Source organism: Vulpes lagopus, chromosome 13, assembly GCF_018345385.1.
Source record: "Vulpes lagopus strain Blue_001 chromosome 13, ASM1834538v1, whole genome shotgun sequence".
NCBI classification, from domain to species: Eukaryota; Metazoa; Chordata; class Mammalia; order Carnivora; family Canidae; genus Vulpes; species Vulpes lagopus.
In genome coordinates, this window is record NC_054836.1 from 3,696,174 (window position 1) to 3,718,490 (window position 22,317).

At 42.2% G+C, this 22,317-nt stretch overlaps 1 protein-coding gene across 1 annotated transcript; it reads left to right on the plus strand.

Annotated features, from left to right (window-relative positions):
- The first annotated feature begins 10,087 nt into the window (after positions 1-10,087).
- Positions 10,088-17,681, plus strand: LOC121474900 (protein FAM71F2-like). The gene is made up of 4 exons (XM_041728059.1): positions 10,088-10,268; positions 11,195-11,444; positions 13,140-13,258; positions 17,348-17,681. Exons 1-4 carry the CDS (start codon positions 10,105-10,107, stop codon positions 17,541-17,543), a joined length of 729 nt encoding a protein of 242 aa, XP_041583993.1. The 5' UTR covers positions 10,088-10,104; the 3' UTR covers positions 17,544-17,681.
- Positions 17,682-22,317: the final 4,636 nt, after the last annotated feature.

Below are 22,317 nucleotides of genomic sequence, written 5' to 3' on the forward strand. Positions count from 1 at the left end.
AGGCAGATATTAAAATAAAAAGCTTTTAGAGCATCTGAATTTTAAGAAATGAATAGGTAGCTACGTTTAGAAACTTTTCCTTCTAGAGGGAACTGTGGGCAAGGACAGGAGGGGAGCCTAAGCACAGCATATTTAGAAAGTTGGAAGTAGAAATCCTTATTAGCTTGAGGCCTTAGCTCTAGTGCCATCTACTGGAGTCTAAGGAAGAAGGAAACAGTAACTATAGGCTGTGTAATGCTTTCCAGATTTAAGGACTCTGCCTCTAAAGTTAATGATAGATACCAGAATATTAAGGCTGGAAGATAGGCTCTAGTCTAACACTGCCCAATAAATATATAATGCAAGCCACACACTTAATTTAAATTTTTCTAGTGGTTACACAAAAAAGAAACAAAAATATATTTTAAACACATTTAACCTAATATACTAAAAATACTATCTCTGCATGTAATCAACCTAAGAAGTTATTTATGAGATCAATATTTTACTTTTTTTTGGTACTAAGTATGTATTTGTATTGGTATTTTACACTTAGAACATACCTCATTTGGGATGCCTAGGTGGCTCATGGTTGAGCAGCTGCCTTTGGTTCAGGACATGATCTCAGAGTCCCAGAAACAAGTCCCAGGATTGAGTCCCACATCAAGCCTACTTCTTCCTCTGCCTATGTCTCTGCCTCTCTCTGTGTGTCTCTCATAAATAAAGTCTTTAAAAAAAAAAAACATCTCATTTGGATTAACCACATCTCAGGTGCTCAGTAGTCACATGTGGCTAGTGGCCACTGTATTGCACACATAGATCTTTTCATTTTACTACAGAGGAAACAGAAGAAAGGTAAGTAACTTAGATAATATCATTGAATTAATGGGTGCTCGATTGCTCGTCTGCAGCTCTTTTTTCTACAACGTGATTTTTTTTTCAAGGACCCCTTCAAAAGGCAGGATAGCAAAATAGTTCAATAATGTGCTTTTTCACCACCAGGTTATTCTTGTGTGGACACGTGAGATTTTTTTCTTAAGAAAACCTATTGTAACAAATCAAAATTATGAAATGATTGTGACTTACAATATTTACACCCTGATTTGCCCATAGACCATCAAATCCCTTGATATTTTCCAAATATTTTTTCTTTTTAAAAAGATTTTATTTATTTGAGAGGGAGAGCATGAGAGAGCATGAGTAGGGGCAAGTGCAGAAGGGCAGAAGGAGAGGGAGAAGCAGACTCCCCTCCGAGCAGAGAGCCCAAATGGGGCTAGATCCCAGGACCCTGAGATCATGACCTGACCTGAAGGTGGATGCTTAACCAACTGAGCAACCCAGGTGCTCCTCCAAATATTTTTCTTTCATTAATTTCATTGGCTTCTAATTTCATTGATTATGGTCAGGGAACATACCCCATATTACTGAGACTTGTTTTATGGCTCAGTGCATGGTGTATCTTGGTGAATATTCCATGTGCATTTGAAAAGAAAGTGGATTCTATGGATTCTGAGTGAGCTGTGTTTTACAGAAAGTGTACAAAATATTTCTTATAGAAAATATACAAAATACAAAATTTTAATAAAAATTATATAGAGGGGGGTACCTGGGTGTCTCAGTTGCTTGAGCATCCAACTCTTGATTTTGGCTTAGGTCATGAACTCAGGATCATGAGATGGAGCCCTGCATTGGGCTCTGTGCTGAGGAGCCTGCTTAAGATTCACTCTCTCTCCCTCTGCTCCTTTACCCCCAGCTGGAGCGTGCGCTCACTATAAATAAATGATTGATAGATAGATAGATAGATAGATAGATAGATAGATAATAGATAGATAGATAGATAGATAGATAGATAGATAGATAGATAGATGATAGATAGATAGATAGATAGGGACACCTGGGTGGCTCAGCAGTTGAACGTCTGCCTTCTGCTTAGGGCGCGATTCTGGGATCTGGGATCGAGTCCCACATCAGGCTCCTTGCACAGGGCCTGCTTCTCCCTCTGCCTGTGTCTCTGACTTTCTCTCTGTGTGTCTCTCATGATAAATACATTGTTAAAAATTTTACATAAAGTTAGTTGATAGTTCTTCAAGTCTTCTGTACCCTTATTGATTTCCTATTTACTTGTTCTGTGAATTTCTGAGAAAGAAATGATGAGACATCCAGCTCTAAATATCTATTTGTCTATTTCTCTTTTTAGTTTCATCAGATTTTACTTCATGTTTTTTGAAACTCTGTTATTGGCTACATATACATTTAGGATTGTTATGTCTTCTTAAATTGACCCTCTTATCTTTTACAAATGTCTCTCTTTGGGGGATACAAACCATAAGAGATTCTTAATCATAGGAAACAAACTGAAGGTTGCTGGAGTGGATGAAGGGGGGATCAGGAAACTGAGTGACAAGCATTAAAGAAATTATGTGATGTAATGAGCACTGGATGTTATATACAACTGTTGAATCACTGACCTCTACCGCTGAAACTAATAATATACTATATGCTAATTAATTGAATTTAAATTTTTAAAATGTCCCTCTGGGGTGCCTGGGTGGCTCAGTTGGTTAAGTGTCTGACTCTTGATTTCGGCTCTGGTCATGATCTCAGAGTCATGGGATCAAGCCCCATGTAAACCTCTGAGCTTGACATGGAGACTGCTTGAGATTCTCTCTCTCCTTCTACCCCTCCCCCCGCTTGCATGTGCACTCTCTCTCTCAAAATAAATAAAATCTTTAGAAAAAAATGTCCCTCTTTATCACTTGTATTATTCCTTGTCATGAAGTCTTCTTTGTATGATATTAATATAGCCACTCTAGCTGACTTATGATTAGTGGCTGCAAAGTTTATCTTACTCTGTCCCTTTAACTTATGTGTCTTTATATATTGTGATTTCTTGTAGATAAGCATATAGTTTGTGCCTTTCTTTTTTTTTTTTAAGATTCTGTTTATTTATTCATGAGAGACACAGAGAGAGAGGCAGAGACATAGGCAGAGGGAGAAGCAGGCTCCATGCAGGGAGCCCGATGTAGGACTCGATCCCAGGACTCCAGGATCATGCCCTGAGCGGAAGGCAGGCGCTAAACCGCTGAGCCACCCAGGCTTCCCTGTGCCTTTCTTTTTATACAGACTGGCAATATCTCATTTTTAATTGGAATGTTTAGACCATTTACATTTAGTGTAATTATGAATAAGATTGGGTTGTTTAAATGTTCTAACTTGGGATCCCTGGGTGGCGCAGCGGTTTGGCGCCTGCCTTTGGCCCAGGGCGCGATCCTGGAGACCCAGGATCGAGTCCCACGTCGGGCTCCCGGTGCATGGAGCCTGCTTCTCCCTCTGCCTGTGTCTCTGCCTCTCTCTCTCTCTCTCTGTGTGACTATCATAAATAAATTAAAAAAAAAATTTTTAAAAAAAGCCCATATTTCTTTCCTGTAACGATGTCACGATTTTCCCTACACTGTTTTTGAAAAAAAAAAAAAAGAAAGAAATGTTCTAACTTGTTATTTTCTGTTTCCCATTTGTTTTTTGTTCCATTTTTCCTTTTTTCTTACCTTCTTCTGGATTAATTGTGAGTTTTTCAATGTTCTGTTTTATCTTTACTATTGATTTATTAGCTATACATCTATTTAATTTTTTAATGGTTCCTCTATTCTAGGATTTACAGTAGACATCTTCTAACTTATTACAGTCTAACTTCAAATAGTATTTTACCACCTCATGTATAATGTCAGAACCACGCAATACTACACCTTTATTTTCCCCTCTCATCCTCAGTGTCATTCTTGGTTTGTTTGTTTGTTTGTTTTTTTTAAGATTTTATTTATTTGAGAGAGAGTGAGCGAGCGAGAGAGCATGAGCTGGGGGAGGGGTGGGGCTCCCTGGAAGACTCCCTGCTGAGCAAGGAGCCCAATGCAGGGCTTGATCTCAGGACCCCAAGATCATGACCCAAGCTGAAGGCAGATGCTTAACTGACGGAGCCACCCAGGCACTCCCTCTGTGCCATCTTGTCATATATTTTACTTCTACATATGTTCTACACGTAATGTTACATATTACATTGTTATAATTTTTAGTCAATTGTTAAAGAACTTTAAAATTTGTGTGTATATATATTTAAAAATTTTTATTAATGTAAAAATTGTTACCCTAGTAATTACTTACTCTTTGTGTAGATGTAGGTTTATAATTTTTACTATATTTGGAAATCTTCCAGCCCTTATTTCTTCAAATACATATCTTTAACTCAGGAAGTAAACAGTTATGTCCAATACAGCCCTGACCACATGTCTACAACTCTGAACAGACTACTTATAGAGCTAGTAATGATTCTTCCAATATATAATGTACCTTGTACATAGTTGCTTCTCAGCAAATATTTGTAGAGCCATATGTAGGAAGTTTCTTTAACACTTTTTATTTTAAAATTTATTTAAAAGAAATCCATGAGGACACCTGGGTGGCTCAGGGTTTTAGTGCCTGCCTTGGGCCCAGGGCATGATCCCAGAGTCCTGGGATCAAGTCTCACATCAGACTCCCTGCATGGAGCCTACTTCTCCTTCTACCAATGTCTCTGCCTCTCTCTGTGTCTCTGTCTCTCATGAATAAATAAATAAAATATTTTTTAAAAAGAAATACTTGGGATCCCTGGGTGGCGCAGTGGTTTGGCGCCTGCCTTTGGCCCGGGGCGCAATCCTGGAGACCCGGGATCGAATCCCACGTCGGGCTCCCGGTGCATGGAGCCTGCTTCTCCCTCTGCCTGTCTCTGCCTCTCTCTCTCTCTCTGTGTGACTATCACGAATAAATAAATAAAATCTTAAAAAAAAATAAAAAAATAAAAAGAAATACTTGTTCATGGTAAATAATTCAAATAGTAAAAAAAATGTATACGGTGAAAAATAAGTCCTTTTTTGCATCACCATTACCAAATGCCCTATGCCTCCTAAGCCAATGACGTTTTTATCTTCCCAGAATTTTTCTGGGCATGTTCAAGCATGCATGAGTATGTATCCTTTTGTTAAATACCTTTGATCCAAGTGATAGCATTTTATATATACTGTTCTTCATCTTTTTTCTAACTTTGTAGGTCTCAGTAATCATTCCATGGCCAACCTATGCAACTGACAAACAAGTATAGTTCTGACATGAATATTGGCTGGTTTTTTTCACTTATATTAATAAGGTGAAAATGAAGTAACCAAGTTGTATGTTGGAACTTTACACGTTCACCAATGACTTAAGCAACATATTTCCTAAATCAGATAACAGCTTTCATATACTGGAAGACTCCTCAGAGTTATTTTGTGGCTACAATGTAACAGCTACAGACACACTTTAAGTTTAATTTCCATCATTAACACTTTCCTTTGGATAGCCAACAAAATAATAAATCAAGGCTTGATTAGTAGCATTTACTGGTTTCTTTCTCTTTTTCTTTTTAAGTTTTTATCTATTTATTCATTAGAGACAGAGGGAGAGGCAGAGGGAGAAACAGGCTCCCCACGGAGCAGGGAGCCTAATGCAGACTCAATCCCAGGACTTCAGGATAACCACCTGAGCCGAGGCAGACGCTTAAACAACTAAGTCACCCCAGTGCCCTGAATTTACTGGTTTCTGTGGTGTAAATAACTCTCAACATGGTGGTTTGAAGGCAGTGACCAACAGGAGGTTCCTTGAACACACATGGAGAAGAGATAGGCAGTAGTAGCACACCATTATAGAGTATTTTTACCACGGAGGTACAATAGATATAAATAACCTCTGGAGAGTAGTAAAATAATTAAGAATAATTCAGAAGGTGAGTTTGGGCCATTACCTTTGTGTTTGTATGATTTGTTTAAGTGTAAGCTTATATAATTAATTTTTTAATAATGGCTGTGTTTAATAACTGTCAAAATCCTGAAAATTTAAGTTTTAATGATCTCTGTTTTGCACTGGCTCGAGCATACTACTATGCCACACTTTCTCATTTGCCTACTGTTTCCAAATAAATAAGCCTCTTTGCTTTGTGAACAACCTGGTGTTTAAATATATATATATTAAATAAATATATATTTTAAAATTATAATATTTTATTATAAATTAAAATATTAAATTAAATTAAAATATTATAAATATTAAATTAAAATATATTTAATTAAATTAAAATATTATAAATATTTTATTATAAAATTATAATATTTTATTATATTATAATTATAATATAATATTATATTTATATTAAATAAATATATAATAAATAAATATATATATATATATATATAATCATTTTATCCCATGAAATGGGGTAGGAGAGATGGGGGTGAATTGCTTGCCTCTGTCCTAAGCTGCTCTGGCAAGGTGAGGGCCTAACTTTAGGTGATCAGTTCACTCAGAGAAAGTTTTTGCGAGGGCCTTCACTGTCGGGGGAGAGGATTGAGGGCTGTGGGTTTCCTGGGAGCCTGTCTTGCTGTTCTGGCCAGCTCACTGCTGTCTTGGCATAACCATAGTGCAGTCATTTTCCTCATGTATACAGAGAGAATGAGTGAAAAATGGAATAAGACTACATGACTGCCAGTGTGTAGTGTGAAGGAAAGGGGAGATAAAAGGCCCTGCTCACCCCCAATCTTTCCTTGACTTCCCTGTTTGTTACCTATCACATTCCTTGATGTCATGCCTGCCATTGTGAGCCGACAGGCCCTCCCTGGCCTGGTGGACAGCCTGTAAGTCAGGAGGGGAAGTGGAGCTGTGGAGGTGGGGGGAGCAGTGGTCACACCAACATCTTGAAATTGGGCTGGGTCTGCGTGGAGCCCCAGAGATGTTCCCCAGCCCATTCTTCCCAAGAACCAATGAGTAAAATTAGGGGCCTCCCACCTGAGGTCAGGGAACCAGGCCCTGGAGTGGAACTTGGGGTGGAAGATGGCCTTCTTTGTCAACTGATTCATTCTCCAGAATTCAACTTGTTCTCTGACTCAGTGGTGTTTGAAAGCAACTTTATCCAGGTACCCATGTGCAGCTCAGAGCCCAATCTCTTTCCCTTTCCAAAACTTGTTTCTGAAGGTTGGTCCAAAGGAACTGTGGCCTTGGAAAGCCCTGGGGAGGAGAAGGAAGCCGCTATGGCTAGAGACCACTAGAGGGTCTGGATCCCAAATTCAGCTCAGTTTATGCCTACAACATCATGGGGCTCCCCGCAAGTCATAGGCTTTCAGGAAATAGAATTATACCCTGCAAAAGTGTACATTAGAGCTCAGTCTCCAAGCAGGGTCCATACGCACCCTCTCAGAATGTCTGCTCTGAAATCCAACTTCCTCTCTCTGGGATGGTTTGGAAATAGCCTTGTTGGAGAGCCAAGCCCCTAGAATTGGCCTTGCCCAAATTCTAAATCTCCTAAAGGATAGTGATATGGCCAATGGAAGTGACCATTTTGGGCCTGGGAAGCATGGGGCCATTGAGAGTATGGGGTGGTCATTTTAGCTTTTGGCACATGGCACATGGTGGAACATGTGACTCTTTGTCTTGGGGTCGTGAGTTCAAGCCCCACATTGGGGGTAAATTTTACTTTTAAAAAATGCATTACATCTCACTGAGGGGCTGCCCGCCTCCCTCTAGAGATCTAGCTGGGACCTGCACACCTGTGTTGCTTTGCAGGTGTGGCATAACCAGCTCCTCAGTCAGCAAACTGTGTGCTGTGTGTGGGGCAGAAGATGTAAAGAGAGATTAGATAGTGTCCCTGGCCAAGGAGCTTATGAATTTGTCAATTTAGAGGGCACGTTATAAAATGGTAACTGCTAAGAAAGCTCTGTCAGGTGGTTTGGAACTGCTGATCCCTAAAGCATGAGCAGAGAGAGGGGCGCCAGTGTCTAGGGAGTTCAGAGCCCTCTTTGGACTTTGGCAGTTGAAGAAGGCTCCCCCAAAGAGGGGGTTACACCATTCTTTGAGGTATTGCTGAGACTTTGGTAAGTGGAAGAGCAGAGGGAGGACATTCAGGCCAAGGTACTTCGAGGACCTGGGTAAAGGCAGGAGGCTGGAATGCACAGGGAGGGTCTGCAGTCAGGAATCCCTTTATGACGGAGTCATAAAGCAGTGAGTAGTTACAAGAGAGGGTGGAGACAATTTGAGCTTAGCTTGGAGACGCATTCACACAACAGCAAGCTCCTCCCTTACAAAGTCCCCCAGATTTCAGAGAGCCAGTTCATGGCTCCTGGTGCTCCCTGGTTCCTGCACTACTCCAGGGGGCTGCACAGTGGGGCCATCAGCTGGCAACCTAGTGGAAGGGGTGCTCCTTCCTAACAGTCTCGGTGGAGAAGGAAATTCAGACTCAAATTCCAGTCCTTTCTATTTAGGTGTGATATTTTGACAGGAGGTTTACTCTCTTAATATGTTCCCTTTGACCTGATATTAAAATTGTTTAGATTCTCTGGATGGACACGTAACAACTCGGGCAGCAGAAAACTCAGACTGTACTAGAGAGGAGGAAAGCCTGCCTGCTGAAGCTGCCCCATGGGGGAATTAAAAGTTTGAGGGGCGCCTGGGTGGCACAGTCAGTTGAGCGTTGTATTCTTGGTTTCTGCCCTGGTTCTAATCTTTTTTTTTTTTTTTTCATTAAAGATTTTATTTATTTATTCATGAGAAACACAGAGAGAGGAGAAAGAGAGAGAGGCAGAGACACAGGCAGAGGGAGAAGCAGGCTCCATCAGGGAGCCTAATGTGGGACTCGATCCCAGGTCTCCAGGATCATGCCCTGGGCTGAAGGCAGCGCTAAACCGCTGAGCCACCGGGCTGCGTTGTGATCTTGGGGCTGTGGGATCGAGCGCAGCATTGGACTCCATGCTCAGCACAGAGTCTAAGATTCTCTCTCCCTCTCCCTCTGCCCCCCTCACTCATGCTCACTGTATATAAAATAGATTAAATAAATCTTTTTTAAAATGTTTACTTGAAAGGATCCAAGTTACACAGTTAGGTGGCTCTCTTTCTCCCCTCTCCTCAGAATCACCCCTCTGCTATCACCTCTAAGAAGCATCACCCAAGAACATTTACTTAGCACCTACTTTTAATATGTGCAGCCCTGTGTTTTATAATACATATATGACTCTCATTCCACAACATGGGCTCCAAGAAATTTTTCTTCCTTCAAAATAAAAATAGACTTTTCTAGGAGCACCCTCTTAGTTAGGTTTGCCGGAACTTAAATTTCAGTCCTTCCTGTGGCTTTCCTCTTGTCCCCAGTGAACATGGCTGTGAAATGGTTCTGATGGTCCTACAAAGTCTAGAACATTGGGACTAGGTCCTCTGGTCTTGGGAACATAGGGGTCACCCTTCAAATGTTCCTTACCCTGATCCCTGTGGCTCCTTGGAGGCTTCTCTGCCCACTCTGGACAGTGAGGTGGGGGTGTCTTAGCTGAAATGCTGTGTCCAGTGCCAAGCATCTAGTCTCCCTGTCTTTCCACAGCCTCAGATGCTGCAAGAAAACAGGTTCTTAAGTTTATTCAAGATCCCACAACAACCTGGGCCCTCCCTGATGCTGGGCTGCCTGAGTCTTCCCCATTCAATAGCTCTTACCTCACTCTTCTCCTTTTCTAGAACTTTCTTTACACAGTTTCTGGAATCTCCCTTCCAGATCATTAGAAACCTGGCTGGCTTCTTCTACCCAAGGATGAAGGAGTAAAATGTCGATGTCTCTCAGCTTTTTCTTACTAATGCATCCTTTTAACATTGAATAAATGTTATACCTAATGAGGTTGGGCCAAGCGTGAGGTAGACTCTTGATTTTGGTCAGGTTGTGATCTCAGGGTTGTGGGATCCAGCCCCAAAAGGGCTCCCTGATCAGTGCGGGAGTCTGCTTGTTCCTCCCCTTTCTCCTTTGCACCCCTCCCCATTTCAAATAAATAAATAAATAAAAATATTTAAAGCTAGATAAAACAGAGGACACAAAGAAGGGTAACACGGTTTCCTGTTACCAGTAAACTGATCTGTCTGGGGAAACCCACACAAGGATGGATGCTGATCATGGCCCAGCCATGGGCAAGAAACCCAGGTACTCTAAGCATGTCACCAAGTTGAAGTGCTGCAGCACTTGTATTTGTCCACCCTGTCTTCTGCTTCTCTCTGACCTATGTACCTGGGCCTGATTTCTAGGTCACTAAGCCCGGGAATTGGATGGATGTCTATGAAGGGTCTACCACTGTGATCCTCGGGGTGACCTCCTCGGTGCCCTCCTTGCCACTTCCCAACGTCCTCCTGATGGCCAACGTCACCTGGCCCCGGGGTCAGTTTTCCTCCTGGAGCACGCCTGATTGTGCTCCAGTGGTCACCCTCAGCAGGTAAAGTAAGGCTTGAGGGAGGGGCCAGAAGAGGTGGGATGACCGCATTGTTTTGCAGTTGGATTTTAGATAAAAGAAAGGACAGTGTGTTCATGTATAAACTATGTAGAATTCATTCATTAATTTAACAAATGTTTATTTAGTGTCTGAGTGTACTAGGCACTGCTTAGTATAGAGTACTAGTCCCTGTCTCAGCCTGGTCTTTGAGGATCTTGGCTCTTATTTATTTATTTATTTATTTATATTTATTGCTATTGATTTATTTAATATTTATTTATCTCTATATTTATATATTCCTTATATTTTTATTTGTATATTGTCTTTATAGATATATAAATCTATGTATATTTATAGACTTAGAGGGATCCCCTCCCCCCAAAAGGTGAGGGGTATGAAAATCAGATGGGATTATGGAATGTTAAAATTGAAAAAAAAACCTACTGGATGTATAGAACATTCATTCTTCTTACTCTCAACACAGCTAACTAGGATTTGGGGCAGAGATCTGGAAATGGAGTCAGAACACCTCAGTTGCGGGTCCTACTTATGAAGATCTAAACTTTCGCAGATCAGTTAGCTGTTCTGGCCCTCAGTTTCAACATCTATAAAATGGAATTAATAATATCTTTCTTTCATCAAAGGGTTGTTGTAAGGATTGAATGAGATGTTGTGCAACGACTATCAGCCATTATTATTGATGTGGGCAGGTTCTTTAGTGACAAAGGCCCTGGAAGTCAGAGAAGAGTTGTTCTTGGTGATCATTCCCCCTTGTAGGCTTCGAGCTTTCTCCCAGGGGCATCTCCCCCAACCCACTCAAGCAGAGATAGGAGGGAGCCTAATGAGGATGGGCCAAGTGTGAGGTAGGCACCGCATGATTGATTGAACTGGTGAGCTTCTTGCTATGGGAATTTCCTGGTTGTGTCTAGGATTCTCCCCCTGAAGTTTGTGGAGCTACAAATCTGTGACCGGCTCCAACGCATCCTGAGGGTTAGGACTGTGACTGAAAAGATCTACTACCTGAGGCTCCACGAAAAACATCCAGAGGCTGTGTTTCAATTCTGGATCCGCTTGGTGAAAATTCTGCAGAAAGGTCTGTCCATCACCACCAAAGACCCAAGAATCCAATTCACTCACTGCCTGGTGCCCAAAATGTCCAACAGCTCCACTTCAACAACAGTAAGTGGGGCCTCCAGCCAAGACCTACAGCGAGTCGGGGGCACAGGGCACACGGCACCTCAGAGGATGATGGATATTAGAGTCTAGTGTTGTAGGGACCAACTCCATTTTCCACGGCCAATGAGATGCACACCCTGAACTGAGGTCTACAAACATGAAAAGCAAATTCATTTACTTTTCCTAAAAAAGAGCTATAAAGTGCTTAACTCAATTAAAAATTGTTTCATCGGGTTTTCCCCTCCCAATATTATAAAGAGATAATACTCACTGAAGAAAATTAGAAAATTATAGAACAATTTCCCCCACTTCTTCCCAACCCCACGCAAATCACTTGGAACATTCTGCATATTTCTTTTTCTTTCCAGTCTTCCATTTTATTTATTATTCTTCTTCTTTTTTATTGTTTGATTTTTTTATTAGATTTTGGCATTAAAGTTATGCTGTCTTCTTAACATCAACTGAAGAATTTTGCATGTGCTTTCACATCATTGAGTATTTCAAAAATTTGAAAACATTTATTCTTTAAAGGTTAGAGGCTAGATTGAATTTGCTAAGAGTCCATCTCATCCAGGTTCTATCTATCATCTATCTGTCTATCTATCTATCTATCTATCTATCTATCTATCTATCTATCTATCTATCTACCTATCTTCTCCAAGTTTTTATTTAAATTCCAGTTAGTTGGCATACAGTGTAATACTGGTTTCTACTAATTTCAAGTGTAGAATTTAGTAATGCCTCACACACCTACAGCACCTGGGGCTCATCACAAGTGTCCTCCTTAATCCCCATCAACCTTTAACCCATCCCCACCCACCCCTCCAGCAACCCTCAATTTGTTGTCTATTGTTAAGAGTCTGTTTCCTGGTTTTGCCTCTTTCTTTCCCTCTACGTTCATTCATTTTGTTTCTTAAACAGTTTTCCATTTTAAATTAATTTTTACTTTATAGATTTGAGGATATTAAATATATAATGTTTCTGAATGTTGCTTTTTTCGACTTAGATTACATCAGAAGCATTTTTCCATTTCTTTTTAAAGCTCTTTATGCACATCATTTGATAATTTCATGCTGTTCAGTAGTTGTATGAATGAATTAAAATTCACTTTGCCATTCTCCTATTATCAGCCACTTCAAATTGTTTCTAACTTTTCATTATTGTAAGTGATGTTAAAACAAGCATTTATGTGTATGGTCCACATTTCTGATTGTTTCTCAGAATAGATTATTAGAAGTAGAATTCAAAGGGTATGAACATTTTTAAGGCTCTTGATATATATGGCCAGATTATTTCCAGGAAGCAAGCTCATGCAGAAGTATACTCTCTGCAATGCCTTCCGACACACAGAAGGCTTTTGCTGGACCTGCTTAGGGAAGAGGCACAGAAAGAACTTGATAGGCTGGATTGCCTAAGACTTTCAGATTTTAGTATCTAAACACGTTCCTCTTGTGGAATTAGGTATCCTATGGCCTCTTAATGTTTGGGAGCAGGAGCCATAGTAGCCCATCAGAGAGAGGAGGTGATCCTGCCATGGCTCAATTGTGGTCTGAGGATTCTGAGGTTTAACGTTTAAGGGACAGTTTCCCAGGTGTAGGCCGGAAGATTCAAGTGAGTTCCTTCAAGGTTCTGGCTTGAGGAGGTCAAGAACTGTCCAAGGGCAGACCTGGTTATCTGACTGTAAATTTCTCCACCCAGCCTGAAAGCAGCCTCCCGTCATCCACTCAGCCCAGCGAAAACTTCATGCTGTTGGCAGCTGAGCAGACCAGTGGCAGTTTCTCGAATATCTCAGGAAGACCCCAGCTCACAGCAGACAGGTGGGGTCCTCCACACCTGTTGCTCCAATATCCCTTCCCGCAGCACTGAGCCATGGGTGGTGTCAGTGACACCCTCTGCCAAATTATCTCAGTTCCTTCTTTTTATTCTAGATAATTATGTAAATGACTTCTCCCCTTAGTTTTATTATAAGCCTGTCCTTGAAAACAGGGTTTGTGGCTGATTGGTCTGAATATATCCTAGGCAAATTGTAGTGCTTTCATATAGACAGTGCTCAATAAAAGGAACAAGAGATGAGTAAATTAATTCGAAGAAAGTTAAGCTAATAAAACAGGCTCAAGGAGTTAGATATTCACTATCTCCAGTCCCAGCTCATCAGGATTCCCTGGGTAAGACAGTTCTGAGTTCTCTTTACCTCACTTATCTGTTCTGTAAGATGGACAGAAAGAATAAACAGTAAGCCAAAGTGGAGATGGCTCCAACACCATTTACTAATTTGCTAAGTAATTATATGGGACTCTATGCAACAAGTGATGGAAAACAAAAGCAAAAACATGCAACTAATACATTGAACAATTACTACTTGAAGGGTGTAATCAAAATGTAAATGTATTTTTGTTTCCCCCCCTTTTTAAAAATTTTATTTATTCATTCATTAGAGACAGAGAGAGAGAGGCAGAGACACAGGCAAAGGGAGAAGCAGGCTCCACACAGAGATCCCAAAGTGGGACTCGATCCCAGGACTCCAGGATCACACCCTGGGCTGAAGGTGGTGCTAAACAGCTGAGCCACCCAGGTGTCCCATTGCTTTCACTTTATAATTTCTTCAGTGGGAGAAGTTTTCTTCCTGCCCCTAGATAAAAGCTAGTTCTCAATTCTGAAATTAAAATGTCTGGTGCCTGATAATGATCAAAAACTGTGAACTGTTTGCACCTTCCCTCAGCCTGGCCTCATGTTCAGATGGTCCTTTATAGTGGGCACTGGGTTGTCACTCCTCTTGTTCTCTTTCTTAATTTGAAAGCTCACTTTTTCTCTTAGGAGCTTTCTTGGGTTCTTTGAAGTCCCATACCTGATAACCCCTCTCATGCCCCACTGCAACTCTGGTGATGCTCTGACACCTTCCTTTCATCTGACCACCACCTCTTGGACCCTGACTCTGCCGCCATCCACGCCACCCAGACACTAGCGGTCATAGCCCCTTTGCCCTTTAAGGGAGTCCCCTTGGGCAGGACTTGTCATGGCTCCAGGCTGGCTCCCACTCTCTCTTTCTGGTATGGTCCACATTTGACCCTCAGGAAATATCCTCTTAGATTTGACAAACCACTGGACACAGAAGCAACTCCTCTTCACTCTGCCACCTAAGAGACCCTGCCTTCCATCTTTCCCACCCTTCAGATTTCCTGGGTGGGAGCTCTGCCCCTCCCTACTGGGCCTCCCAGGACCTCTGGGGCCATGGCTCAAGGTCCCTGGGTGGTCCCGGGAAGCCCCTCTCTCTCAGATTGAGGGGAAAAGGCAGCAGCTTTAGACAAAGGACTTTCCATGCTACCTTAGCCTCCCTCTGGGGCGCCGTCCCAATGCCAATGACGGTCATGCTGGGTTGGTCTCCCAGGTCACTGTGTGCCTTTATGTGTGCTTTCCAGGCTTGTTTTTGGTTTTGTTTTTAATTTCAAGGTAGTTTTGTTGAATTATATAAAATCTTCTTTGGATACTCTATATATATTGGATCATCTTTGTTTATCTAATAGAGCTGTCACTTTCTCTTTTTTTCTTTCTTTAATTTCTGCTTTTGTCCCTTTATTTCTCTTAAGGCATTATCTGCTTTGTATGCTCTTGTATTCTTTCTGGTTTAGGCTTCATTTTGGAAATCTTCATTTCTTTAAAAATGTCTAATTCTTTCTTCAGTTTTATCAACATGTTTATAAACCTTTTAAATTCTGAGTTGTGTTGTTCTTTCATATATTCTATCACTTTCTTAATTTCTTTCAGCTCATTTTGAAATGCTGGGTTGTGGTTTTCACTTGTTTTGCCGGCTCATCTTTTTAGTGTGCCTTCATTGTCTGTAAGCATTTATTATGCTTCATATACTCTTTTTTTTTTCCTTATATAATTTTGCACAGGGTTTGATTACTCTCCTTTTCTGATGGTTACTTCTGATGTGAAATGATTTTTCTGAACTTTGGGAAACGAGGGTGGGTCAAGCTTTCTGGTCTGGGCTCTAGGTTGTCTTTGTGAAGTGTTTATGGCCTTGTGCTTTCTAGGCCTCCTGGGGCTGTGTTCCTCTTCCTGTCTTTAGCTGATCTCTCTCTTTTCTTTGCTTCCTCAATTTAGACCCCGTTTCCAATGGTTTTTCCTTAGTATGAGGCTGTGTCTTGCAGGAGACAATGTTAGATGGCTTTGAAAGTTCATAAGGCACATACTGCGCCAACCCCTTCCGCCTTTACCACAGCCAGACCCCTTGCACTTCCTCCCAGTTTCCTCCTTCTCAAACTGTCCTGCTGCACTTCCACTGAGAACCTGTGGGAGGTTGGGAGCTCTCCTGTTTTCAGATACATCAGATGCCCTGTTGCTTCTCTTTGCTCCCTCATATACAGATGTGGACACCAAGTGCATCTTGATGCCCTCTGTAGCTGAAATTGTTTATCACGAGCTTTTTCTCCAGCAGGTCTTTATCTGTGAGCCTGAATAGAAGTAGGAGGTAGTTGACACCCCCCCCCCCCCCGCCCGCCCCCAACCATGATAAGTTTGCTTCCGTCAGGTGCCTCAGAGATATTACTGGCTCAGGAGAAATTTTTTTATATTAGTTTTTCAACTTGGGAGTTCTTGGACCATATGCCATTTCAGATCTCAAAAGAGCATAAGAATTTTCAGGAGAGACTTTCCTTTTGACTCAGAATCCAGGTGGATATAGATGAAGATGTGGCACCAGATGCATTTCCTTCTGGTGCATCCTTTCACAAAGAAGGTGGCTTTGAGAGTTCTGATTTATGCAAATATCTCAGTCAAATCCCTGCCTTGCTTGGGCCCAAGACTTTACCTCCTGTGTCTCATGGCCATGAAAATACCCAGGGTCACTAAGACTGACAAGTCCCTCGGGCACCCCCAGCTTCAGCCCGCACTTTGCCTGTCTTTAATATTTGGCCCCTGGGATTTTTCTTTGCTTTTTGTGGGTTTAACAATGCCTTTAAAATTATGTGATTAGGGGCAGCCCCGGTGGTGCAGTGGTTTGGTGCTGCCTGCAGCCTGGGGTGTGATCCTGGAGACCCAGGATCGAGTCCCACATTGGGCTCCCTGCATGGAGCCTGCTTCTCCCTCTGCCTGTGTCTCTGCCCCTCTCTCTCTGTGTCTTTGAATAAATAAATAAAATCTTTTAAAAAAATTATGTGATTATATTTTATCTAGCATTTCTAGGTGTTTTATACGAAGATTTTTTTAGATTATTCGGCCATTTTGCCAAGTGCTAGCCACATAACTCTAAAATTAGTTTCACTTTAAAAAAAAAAAAAACTCAGTGCACTCCTCTTTGAATAGTTATAGTGTGAGTGATTTTTATTTTTTTATTTTTTGGTGTTTTTTATGGTCCCCCCCCCTTTTTTATTTAAAATAAGCATGTATCTCACTTAGAATCAAAATTTTAAAAAATTTGGCTACACTGTTTTTCTAGACACATTAAGTGGCTGTGACTTTTTTAAGTTGTTAATGTTTCAGAGAATTGTCTTAAGGTTTTCTTTGGCTTAGGCGGCTGCCTGGCAGTTTATAGTAGGCATCAGGCAGATCCCAGTGGGCTCAGATCTCACCTTTGAGTCTTAACACATTAGGTTCACGACACATAAATGCTACACCTAAGGTTTGGAGGGGTGTCTGTTCCACTCCAGCAGAGCAGGACTTAGCTTGAGCCTCCCGCCTGCTGGGCTTTCTCTGCTCAAGTCACTCTTGATATATCATACTGTATATGCATGTGTCACTGCCGATCATTGCCACATTCACATCTATGTTCAAGGCACGTGTACAGGAAATAACATAATTTTAAAACAGTTTAAAAAAAATAAAACAGTTTTTAAATTAAATTCCTAACAATGCTTTTTTTTTTTCTTTTATTGCTTCCAACGACCTCAATTTCTGGGCTCCAACAGTAACACCAACGTTGCCATCAAAATAGACAATTTGGACAGCTGTAAGACACCCGCGAGAGTGGTATCTCCAGTCAATTTGAACATACCCATGAGAGCTGCCTTGAGCCACAGTCTCTGGGAACAAGAGAATCCAGATGAACACTTCCTGCAGGCTCCTGTTGCCAGTTCCCTAGGAGAGAACCTTTTAGGACCCTGATACCTGGCCAAAACAGGGTGATCTTCCCTAGCTTCATTCAGTGCACTAGCTACAACCTCCTTTAATGCTGTTTTCCCACTGTGGGCCAAAAGACCATGGGAGAGGTATGATGGTGCTTATAACAAAGTGCTTCTGTACTTCCACCAATAAACCTCCAAGTGAGTTCCTAATTGTTAGAGGTTGTGCTCTGTGGGGCTTCAGGCTGGGGATGGACTTATTAGGAGCAGAATCTCACCTTCTAGGGAGGTAAGTGGGGAAAATGTTCCGTCTGCTAAGTTGAAACCCCAGAGCAGCCAAGCAAAGCCAAAAAATCTAGTCTGGAGGAAAGGGCCAGGGGGAGAAACTCAACTTTCCCTTTCAGAAGGGCAGGGGAATCAGAGGCAGAACTGCTACAAGCCGAAAGTGAAAGAAATCCTGAGAGTGATGCTGACCAACTGGGAGATAACTTTGCATTGCCCCACTAACCTCAAGCAACAAAGTGAGCCTTTACCACCCCAACTGCCATGTTAGTGTATAGCTATGAAGGCTCACCCTGGGCCGTGCAAAGCTTGGTTGCTAATAAAGATGTGGCTTCTGGTAGGGATGATGACGACCACCTGTCACTGGAAGTCCTACTTGTTTTGGTGCTTCCTACCCTGGACCTAATGAAAGCAACCTGGAAGACACAGTAACTGTGTATATCAGGGACAGAGCAGGAGCTTGGGCCAACCTCTGGACCAATGGCAGATATTTACTTGGAAAATATTACCACAAGATTCCAGAAATATTCATCAAGTTCCTGCTAGATGTCAGACACTGAGCTTGATGCTGGGTATATTAGAGAGAAGGAGATGGACAAGCTACCTGCCTTGAGGGAGGATGCGGGAGAGATACTGAGCCCTATTCTGGAGACACAAAAAAGCCATTAAGGTCGACATGGTGGTTAAGCCACTGGCCTGCAAATCAAGGCCAGGGGCACTTATTTTCTAGAGTTCACATGAGTGGAAATAGAGTGATGGAGGGAAAAAGAACACAGCCATCCTCCCCTTGAGCACACTTGGGTGGGCTGAGTGGTAAATCCTGGCCTGACTGGGTCAGCAAAGACATAAGCTGAGAGGATGCCTAATATTTGTGGGTTTCTTCTTGTCTCCCATAAAAAGAAAAACAAAACAAATTTCCTTCCAGCATGTTACAGTGAAGCTGAGCAAGTGCTGATGAGGGACTGAGAGCAGTCTGAGAGCAGAACTTGGAGGCTGATGTGAAGGGTAACCTTGCTTCCCAGCTTATGCCTGTGGTCCTAGTATCACTAGTGACATATCCATGCTGCTCATAAAGTGTCCCTGCATGAAGGGTCAATCACTCCACTGATACAGTGTGTTTTACAAACATTTAGGGGATCTGCACCTTCATTTCTATTGCCTTGGTTTACAACTCCGTCGGCTCTCACCTAGATTACTGTGGTAACCCCAGCTGGTCTCCCAACCTCTCCTCATTATAACAATACTAGCTAACCTTTTTTTTTTTAGTTTTAGTTTATTATAAAAGATTTTATGTATTTATTCATAAGAGATAAAGAGTGAGAGGCAGAGACACAAGAAGAGGAAGAAGCAGGCTCCATGCAGGGAGCCTGATGTGAGACTTGATTCCAGGACCCTGGGATCATGACCTGAGCCAAAGGCAGACACTCAACCACTGAGCCACCCAGGTGCCCCACTAGCTAACTTCATTAGCAACTGACCATGTGCCAAACCCTATGCTAAGACTTTATAAAGATCACTTAATCCTTACAACTCATTGGGAGGTAGATATTTAAAATATTATTTGTTTGAGAGAGAGAGAGAGTACAGCAGGCTCCCTGCTGAGCAGGTAGCCCAACAAGGGGCTCGACCCCAGGCCCCTGGGATCATGACCTGAGCTGAAGGCTGATGGATGCCCAACTGGCTGAGCCACCTAGGTGCCCCAGGAGTAGATACTCTTGTTAACACATTTCACAGAGGGTGAATGTGAGCCACAGAGGGGTTCAAGAATTTGCTTAAGGTCATAGAGGGAGTAAGCAGTGGGGCCAGGATCTGAGCCCAGTCTAACTCCAAAAGCCAATAACTCTGATTTCTTTCCAATCCACTTCCCTTCTATACTTCTAAAGAGCAATCTGTTTGAAACACAAATCTGACTACAGCTTCACCCTTGATAAAAGCCAAACCCTTTGATAGGAAATGACCAGGCGTATTTCTCCAGCCTTTCCACTTCCCCAGAGGCTGCTTCCCTCCCATCTCAAGTTCCCACCATGTTAAACTTAGTGCAGTTTCCTAAATGCACAGTGCATTTACATCCTGCAAGGGTGTGGCATGTCCTTCACTCTGCCCACGTGTCTTTCCTTGTGTTTCTTCCTATTGTTCTCTTGATACTTGACCTTATCAATGGAGCTCTATGCTCCTATCACATCCTGTGTGTGCCTGTTTATAGCCTTTCTCACACCATTATGGTTGTTTACACGGCCATTTCCTTGGTGGGACTAGGAACTCTTTAAGAACAGATGTCACTTGGGGGGGAGGGGGAAAAAAAAGAAAAAAAAACAAAAAACAAAAAACAAAACAAAACAAAACAAAAAAGAACAGATGTCACTTGCTATTAGAGTTCTTTGCCAAGAAAAGGAGCTGACTCTAATTTAAACCAAAGGGAATTTATTGGAAGGATATGGGTTAGCTCACAGATTCAAAGGGGCAGCTGAAAAGCCAGAGCCAGAGCCAGAGTTGAATGCACTACCAGCAGAATAGCTCCATGGATTTAGGTAAGGGCGGCCAACTAAACATCTCATCAAATGCTGCAGCAGGCTGGGTGGTTTCTCAGGAGAAATTGAGGGGTTTCACAAGAGAACAACTTGGAGAATGGATGACTGGTGGCCAATAATAACAAATGTGCAGCACAATGTGACTCTCTGCTCTGTTCAGAGAGGCACTCTGCCATGGGCCTCAAGCATCTCTGCTCATCCTTGCTATGTAAGCCAGATTTCAGGACCTAAATGGGTTGTTTTGCTCACTTGCATGTTTCTGGATAGGGATGAAGAGTTTTATTTATTTATTTATTTTAAAGATTTTATTTATTCATGAGAGACAGAGGGGCAGAGACATAGGCAAAGGGAGAAGCAGGCTCCCTGTGGGAAGCCCAATGCAGGACTCAATCCCTGGACCTGGGATCACAACCTGCGCTGAAGGTAGGTCAACTGCTGAGCTACCCAGGCATCCCAGATTGAAGAGTTTTAGACAAATTGTCTTACTCTTTGTGTTTTCCTTTGAAACCATGTTTTACTCAACACTATGAAGGATTCTTTTTTTTTTTTTTTTTTTTTTGAAGGATTCCATTTTGATGGGCAGACTACACAGTAGCATTTTGGGTCCCCCTTTGGTGTTAACTCAGAGTCAGTGGCCCATGGTTCTTTAAAGTTTCTGTGTTTCCCTTTTATGAGGGCACATTATCAGTGTAAATGGCCCAAGGTCTCTTCAGAGATGCCTAAGAGGAACATGCATGGTAGGCAGTTTACAGTATTAGTAATAGTGTTCCTAGTTAAGGATCCCAGGCTTCCCTTTATTCAAGGAGATGGGCTGTGAGCAGCTGTGGTTCCCTAACTGTATCCATGAGAGCCAGCTTTCACTTGATGATCCAAATGACCTGAATCATTGCCTCTCCATTTTATTCCTAGAGACCCTAACTCAGTCCTGATCTTTTAGTTGTCAACAGCCAAATCTAGCTAGTTCAAGCATAAAAGGAACAGCTGAAAGGATATCGAGTAGCTGACAGACTCTCTGGAAAGGCAGGAGAGAAATGCTTAAGGCTTCCAGTTAGGACAAGGAACAATAGCCCAGCCAGGCTGCAGGACGGCTCCAACAAAGACCCCATGCCCCACTATTGCACACACACCAGCTCCCCCGTAGCCCTGGCCTGGAGTCCATCATCCCTGAGTTCTAAAATCAGATGCTTCTACTTCCCCCTGCCTCCCAGGGAGACCTCTGTGCAGGGCTAGCCTCCTTATGTTGCTCATACCCAAGTCAAGGCCTCATGCAAGTTAGTCTGCTTGGCGGAATTCAGTTTACAGGATGCACCTGAGCCGAAAGGGGGGCTGGAAAAGTAAGGTCTGGTCCCTTTGAGGAGATGAAACTCATAATGTGTAAATCCCAAAAAAGAAGCACAGGCAGCCAGAAGGCATGAAAAATATCCCCCAAACACCCTTGATTACGTACAGACACAGAATCTCAAAAAGTCAAACCATTCTCAGCTCTCATTATCATGCATAACTATGTTTCCGGTCCTTGAGTGCCCCAGAATTCTCTTTTTTCCCACTGAGATTATAGATCCCGTTCACTAGCTTAGAGACAGCCTCTTAAACATTCTAGTGCTCTCTCAAAACCTTGGAGATGTGCAAGTATTCAGGGCCTTCTTAAAGGGATGGGGTCAGGCAAGGGCAATGGCAAGTACGTGATCCAACTCAACTTTGTCTCCCAAAGGCTTTGAATTCCTTTTTCTATATCACATCAAGGAATTTCTGGCCTCTCATTCTCTAATGTGAACCAGGTTGAATCTAGCTTTGCTTCAGCTAACACAGTAAACTAAGAAATATACAGCGCTGTGAGAAATAGCACAATTATGATGTAATCTCTGGTAAGAGCATCCATATCAGTAAAATCAGCCTTATCGAAAACTCTGCTCTCCCTCCTTGACGGAGTGCCTTAAAAGTTCTCCTAATCAGTATTCACACACTTGACTTCAATATGTTTTCCTGGGTAAATATTCTCTTCCCTTT

Coding starts and splice junctions, on each gene's coding strand:
- LOC121474900 (XM_041728059.1), top strand. CDS start 10,105: ATGGATGTCTATGAAGGGTCTACCACTGTGATCCTCGGGGTGACCTCC. Junction 10,269..11,194: donor CCAGTGGTCACCCTCAGCAG/GTAAAGTAAGGC, acceptor GGTTGTGTCTAG/GATTCTCCCCCTGAAGTTTG. Junction 13,259..17,347: donor CCCCAGCTCACAGCAGACAG/GTGGGGTCCTCC, acceptor GGGCTCCAACAG/TAACACCAACGTTGCCATCA.